General features: G+C 35.5%; 1 protein-coding gene across 1 annotated transcript; it reads right to left on the reverse strand.

Moving 5' to 3' along the window:
* Positions 1 to 1,939: 1,939 nt before the first annotated feature.
* On the reverse strand, positions 1,940 to 7,079 carry LOC114350956 (uncharacterized). Its single transcript, XM_028301962.1, has 3 exons — positions 6,831 to 7,079; positions 5,569 to 5,754; positions 1,940 to 2,241 (listed from the first exon to the last, which is right to left on the reverse strand). The coding sequence occupies exons 1-3, from the start codon at positions 7,071 to 7,073 to the stop codon at positions 1,981 to 1,983; spliced, it is 690 nt and encodes a 229-aa protein (XP_028157763.1). The 5' UTR covers positions 7,074 to 7,079; the 3' UTR covers positions 1,940 to 1,980.
* Positions 7,080 to 7,536: the final 457 nt, after the last annotated feature.

Raw genomic sequence — 7,536 nt, forward strand, 5'->3', positions numbered from 1 at the left:
ACCAGTTAAATACATAAACATTAATTTAACAGATAGAGAAATGAAACCATGATGTTTTGCATGCTAATATTGCTTGGTGACTATTAATAGTTAGGTTTAATTAAACCTAAATAATAAGAAAATTATATTGTTATGTGATAATTCAATTTGCTGAGTTTTCATCAAACATTTTTATTGTTACTTCATCTTCAAAATTTATTTCAACCTTTTGAGCAAGTAGGTAATAAAAAACATCGATCGTTTTTCAACCGTCCTTCCAAAACAATGAAAGGAATTGTTTCTTTTCAGACAAACGTGATACATCTCTATAGTTGTCACATCGATATGTCGTAACCATCGACAGGGTCCCATCACTAGTAGCTTATTTGTGAACTTAAAGCCAACTGGTATAATAATAAATTCACGAAGTTTTCCTTCAAAGAATATGATTACATGAGCTATGTTAAAAGATGTACCCGTACAAAGTAAAATGTTTCCATTTTTACACGGAGATTTGCAATTAGGCGGTATTTTAAGATTTTATAAAGATGAACGTAACATAAGTTGAAATATGATATTAAATGTACCTACCTAATCGTGCAGAACATTTAACAAACCGTTTGTAAGTAAAGCTACCCTGACTTCGCCTGTATAATTCAGTCGGTTAATATAATAAGTAGATATCAATTGCACTCCATTGCTGTAGCGTGATCACTAGTTCTGTTGACCAGCTCTATCATGTCAACTATTTTCTTGGATTCGTCAGTCCATCGAGCCAAAGGCGGCCTGAAATACGTTTTAGCGGATGCGACTTTTACCAAGTTTGAAGTCTCATGTTCAAATAAGTTTCAATTTGGAAATTCAGTATGTAACTAGAATTATACCTAAGTACTTTTTTTTACAGAACCGAACCTCAGACCTCTTGCTCGAAAACCGGACTTTAAAACCGTTACGGACACATTTATTTTTTAATAGCCCTCAATATCTACCCTTTCTAAAACAAGCGACTAAATACCCCTTTACATGCTCAAAGAATTTCTTTGTCGATACTAAATAGCTATAGGTATTTTATGTTAAGTGCGGACCTGTTAGATTTACGCCCGACCTCACATTTGGGCTTGAAGTTCGAGTTAAATGCTTATTTGATAGCCTTTTGACTTACCATGTATACATCTTTGCCAATATTATGAAGGTTTAAAGGAAAATAAGAACTATTTTTGTGTTATTTTTAGAATTAACTTTTCTGTAAATGACGGAACATTGATCGGCGAACGTAGGCGAACGCGAGCAATCTTCGCTCGCGAGCAAACGATGATATTGGTAACTTCTACTCGCCTCAGTAGCTTCATCATCGTCATAAGGTCACTGATGGAGCACGACCCTCTGCAATTTACCAGAGGCAAATGGAAAATTTGGAATGGAAGGTGATAGATGCAGGCGGCTACCAACCAGTCATTCTAGAAATCATTGAGAGGCATATGTTCAACAGTGGACGTCCTGTGGCTGGAATGATGATTATGACGATGAAATGGAAAAGGCCTACACTTCCCACGCTAGCCAGAGCCTGCTGATGGTTAGTGAGGCTTGATGTTCGCATATTTACCCCATAGTTGCCTTTCACGACATCTGACTGACCATTTACCGTAAGGGGTCATCCATAAAGTACGTCACACGTAAAGTGGGGGGGAGGGGGTCGATAAAGTGTGACATGGTGTGACAAGGGGTGGGAGGGGTCTTAAGTTTCGTGACATCACATTTGGATTGTTTCAAATATTTGATATAATGTTGATTTCATAAAAAAAATACTTAATTTAAATGGAAATAAAACTAATTTCGGAACTGCTGTTNGCAGGAATGTTTTCTTTGAGTAAAATTTTCTATCTACAATATTAAGAGTGCTTTCCTTCCAGGTGGCATTTCAGAATTCCATCTTATATAATAATTAGAGGTCAGTGGCATAAGTATTTGTATTTTTAATTAAGTAGAGAGTTTAGCGTAGGCTCAAGAACTCAAAATGCTTACATCATTCTGCTGCATAATCTCATATCGACGTTTCGTGGTTTGTCTCGAAAATCCAACTGGATGCATAGGACTGTCATTTGCTATTTTTTTCCGGATCATTGTCACTTCTTCCTCAGTCAAAAACCCCGACTTGGATGGACCTTCCTCGAATTCCTTCAGCGTCATGCTTAAGAACCCGATTTCTTTTAGAGCGTCGCGTATTTTCTTTTGAAAGGTAGCATTTTCTTCGCCATTTTTATCCTGTAACATAAAACGAAGATAGCAAGCCAATTTAACACAGGTTAGTCCTGTGAGAATCCAACGAGAAAATAACGGTGTACTAATGACCATGGGTGTGACTTGATGATATTTTTTTCCCAATGATTTATTAATTCCCGTTGTCCACACTTGTGGGTTTTTTTATTTCCATTGAATCCCACCGACCGGAGGAGTGGGCACAACGGGAATAAAAAAGAAATATTAATAAATAAATATAGGTATTAAATAAATTATTATCCTTGGACATTTTACACTGCACCTCTAGTTCAATAAAATATTAATTTTAGTCACCGTGACAGTACTATCTCTATTTTCTATTTTTAAAAAGGTGTAAAAGAAACAGACAGACAAAATATCGTTACGGTTAATATTGCCACGCCACAAGCCACGCATAGACTACTTAGGCTGAGTTGCACCACCTAACTTTGACCGTAACTACTAACTATAACGATAACCGCTGTTTTTTGTATGGAGTATGACAGATTTTTGACGTTTGTTAAAGTCAAAGTAAGATGGTGCAACCCAGTGACAATAAGTCACCCCGTGCGTGCACCCTAAACTAGTGTTCCGCAAACGGTATTTATTTATGGGTAGTATTTAACTGCAAGTCAAAAAATCATCCTTTTTCATACTAAAAAAATCCGAATTCTAAGCAAAAATACTGATTGCACAACAAAAAAATACCTCAAAATATTAAAATCTTAGCAGCAATTTAAGTTCGAGACGCTTTGCTATTTATTTAAAAAGTGAAGCTATTTTATGAATGCATAATAACTCGGCACAGTAAACCTTGGGGGAGGCCTTTGTCCAGCAGTGGACGTCATTTGGCTGAGACGACGACGACGACAGTAAATGTATCAGTATTACATCATTTATTAAAAAAAATACTCTCATTTTTTCTATCGTGCACTGCAGTTTATCTAAATGAAATATCATTTTATTTGTCATAATAATCGAACGTCCATGCTTGCGTTTTTGGCCAATAGGTATGTTTTTGGCCTCTGCAGGCGATGTGATGTGACATACTTGAGTCGAATCGCAAGCCCTATAAATGCTTGCATAATGTACTTTATTTAAAAAAAGGGGACAGTTAGGTACATTTATCATTCATCCTGCATTTTTTTAAATCTATCTCACTTGTACACAATACACCAAGTCCGGCGACTTGGTGTCGGCGGCCTTATTTCAAACGAATCATGTCACTGTTTTTGTTTGTCGGTGTAAAGTCGCCGACTCACGTAGGTGGATCATCAGGACTGCATTATTGAACGGCAAAAAGTGTTAAAAAGACGCAAAACAGATTTTCAGTTCAACTTTAAGAAATAATGCGAAAAAATGTTGCAAGAATAGTTTATTTGATGAGAAAATAATATTTATGTACATCAAACAACTTTTTTGTTGCGCGTTTGAGAAAAAAAATACAATACACTTTTGATGTGTAGTTTCGAATTATTTCTAGTACTAGTTTTGCTAAACAATTTTTTTATTTGCAATGTACTAATTTATTTGATGTAAAAGTTATTTGAATTGATGTGCGTTATAGTCGGCCGTTTGGTGTAGTGGTTCAGAACGTGCTACTATGCCAAGAGGTCCCGGGTTCGATTCCCGGCCGGGCAGAAATGAAATGATGAATTTTAATTTCTGTGACGGGTCTGGGTGTTACTATAATATGTATGTATTAAAAAAAAAGTATATATCCGTTAAGCTAGCACCCATAACACAAGCATTAAGTTGCTTCCTTTGGGGCTAGCTGGCGATGTGTGAAATTGTCCAAAGATTTATTTATAGTACAACGTGCTCCTTTTGTTTTCCGGAAATTTAAGGGGTATGTTCTATAAATAAAAACTAGTTAAAGAGTCTTAGGAATATGTGTTTCTAAAAGCATATTTTTGAAGACATTGTGGATCCTAGATTTAGAAGATAGTGGATTTAGATTATAGTATCATCAATCTTCTGAATTTGGTTTTTGATTTTATTGTGTTTAGGTTTATCTTGTGTTGTTGCAACAATTAGAAAGTTGAAATGGAAGTGGATGGGACACCTAATGAGGGAAAAGAAAGAGAAATGGACAAGAGCCGTAACGGAATGGTATCCCCGTGAAGGAAAAAGAAGCAGAGGCAGACAAGCGAAAAGATGGGAGGACGATATCCGCGAATTAGCAGGGCCATTATGGCCACAAATGGCTAGAAACAGAGAAGCATGGAGATCATTGGAGGAGGCCTATGTCCAAGTAGGTACAAACTGGAGATGAGTGCAACTAAATTGTAAAATGAAATGTTAATGTTGTAAAAATACCTTGTAATCCAGTAATAAAGGCTTATATTATTATTATTATTATTATCATCAATCTAGTTTTTTTTTTTCAAAATTGTCACCTAGTCTTTTTGTGCAGACTTTTTATTGATAAGTGTATGTAAATTATGAATTATTTCAGTGAAAAATAAAGTTTTTAAATAATTTCGTATGAAAAAATAAGTCGAAAAAAAATGTTAAATTTAACAAAAATTGTAATGCCATTCCATTCCATGAAGTGGTCTTATTAATACCCTAGAGTTCCAGGAAATCAAAAAGAGCACGTTGTATATTATGTTATTTTATTTGATGTGCATTTAATAATATTCCTTTTTTTAAATAAATTATGTAATACATTTACTATGCGCAAGTTATTATTAGATATGCATTCATAAAATAGCTTCACTCTTTAAATAAATAGCAATGCGTCACGAACTTAAATTGCTGCTAAGATTTTATTATTTTTAGGTAATTATTTTGCTGTGCAATCAGTATTTTTGCTTAGAATTTTGATTTTTTTAGTATGTAAAAGAATGTTTTTTTACTTGCAGTTAAATACTACCCTTTATTTATTTTGTTTTATTCAGAAAACAAACAGCTTACAAACCTAAAGAGGATTTAGGACGCTATTTGGATCAAATATGTAATTGCTCAATAATGAATAATAAATAAATAAATAAAATAAATAAATACATAAATTGCATAGATACAGTGTAGTTAGTCAAAGCCTATAGTTTTCACCTCGTATGTAACGGGGTATAAAATTTAACAAATTTTAACTACCGCGGCACATTGATGTACCGTGGTCATTAGATGGTGTGCCTCGGAAAAATAAGATTATCTTAAACTTATTTTTAGTAAATAAGTAAGGGTTAAGAGTAATAAAAATAAGTAATTAACTTAAAAATTGATTTTTCATGACGTGCGGTGTACCTCCAAAAAAATTTGTTCCAGATGTACCTTTAACACAAAAAAATTGCGGAACACTGCCTGACACTGCCCTAGAACCCCTCTTACCTTTTCATAATATTGCTCGCTGGGTTTCCAACCGTGCGCATGAGCATATTTAGCCAATGTCTCAAATAACTCCAGTTCACTTTCCGACACCATCACCTTTACTGCAAACACGTACTTTAGAAGGTCAGCCTGTATGTCGTCGTCCACAATCCTCGCTAAAATATCTGGAGTTTTCACAGCAATCAACTGTGTAGGTAAACATAAAGTAAGAAGTAAAATAACTTATTAATTATTAGCTTTAAATCTTGAAAAATGGACTTTCGGCTGCATAATTTTATGTTACAGTCAAAACTCACAATTGGTCAAAACCAATTTTGTAATTTTGTTATTTTTGGTGTCAACACCACCTTGACTGCAGCGAACAGTCAAAAGTGGTTTAAAATTTTACCAATAAGTTAAAATTCATACAAAGTTTAGTGAAAATTACTAGGGAATCATCAAAGTTATACTTAAATCAACTTTTAAGTGTAGTTACCTACCTAAACGTAAATGTTATGTGATTTGACCCCCTTGGTCAAAAGTCAAACCCATTTTTGACTGATTTTTGCAGTCCAAAGTAAGTTTGACCGATTATTATGAGTTTTGACTGTAAATAAAACATTTACCCCCTTACTAATAAAAAGTTACACAGTGGTTGATCATTGTTTTAAAATGACATTTCCATACTAAACGTCACTTTAAGAGTAGGCGCACACCGTTGATTTTTAGTTGGCCGATAGTTGTGTTGTGCCCAATAGCTTCATGGTTGTGCCGCTTGTGCCCGATTTTAATTTGTATGAAGAATCGGCCAAATCGAATCGGCGTAGTGTGCGCACTCCCAATACATGCCCATACTGATCAACTGCCCGACTAAACTATCGGCCGACGAATAATCAACGGTGTGCACCTACTCTAAAACACTGTTCAACGAGCGTGTAAGTTTTATTAGTATTGTCAATTGCTCAGCGAAACGATCAATATTAGCTTTAATGGCACCAAAATATCATCAATTTGCTTCAATCGCGTAAATTCAATTGACAATCGCTTCAATGCCTTTTGTAAACGATCATTACGATCAATGTCAATTGACAATCAAGTAGAATAAAATTGACAATCGCGATTGATCGTGTCGGGGCCACTTTAGTAGGTAGGTACCTCAAGTGACGGTAGGGTATCTTACTGTCCCCTCTCGTATTAAAGGGTTCCATCCACGAGACAATAATAAAAAGTAACTAAGTAATTACATAAATTCGTCCTAATAAATAAATTAATTAGCTACTCACCTTTTGACATCTTGAAAATACTTTGTTGTTATAATAAGGATTCTGTAATAGCAATGTTTTGCCATAATAATATGCAAATAAACAGGTAGAAACATTTATTTTAATCATGTTGAAACATTTATCTCTCAAGTTGTCAAACTCAATCCACGTTGTAGCATACCAAAAACTAATTATTTGTTTTTCATCTTCAATTTTATCCAAAGGCGATTCGTTTAGGTAAATGTATCTGAAATGAATGTGCATTTTAGATCTCATTTCACCAACATATAAAGGCCTATTTTCATACATTGACCGTGTTCTTGAGGTAAAACCTAAGGGTTCTTACACACGAACAGCAATTTGCTGTCGACGCATGGAACTGCAGTCGACGTCAGAAGGCGACGCGACTAGGGTTGCCAGGCGTCCGGCTTTAGCCGGACATGTTTGGCTTTTTAGGGACTTGTCCGGCCAAATATTGCCTTGTCCGGCCTGTCCGGCTTTTGTTAGGCTTTTTATTTGCGCGCGCCAGGTGAAAGTCGAGCCACAGAATCATATGAAGCGCACGCATCAGAATGTTGTTTAGCAACCGATGATGATAGTACTCACTCATGAGCTTGACACTAATTAACACCCCCCCCCCCCGTCACATGTCCGGCTTTTAGGGTAAAATGTCCGGCCAAATGAAGCACAAAGTCCGGCTTTTGTGATTTTGGACCTGGCAACCCTA

Source organism: Ostrinia furnacalis, unplaced genomic scaffold (genome assembly GCF_004193835.3).
Source record: "Ostrinia furnacalis isolate ACB-3 unplaced genomic scaffold, ASM419383v2 OfSCF1037, whole genome shotgun sequence".
NCBI lineage: Eukaryota > Metazoa > Arthropoda > Insecta > Lepidoptera > Crambidae > Ostrinia > Ostrinia furnacalis.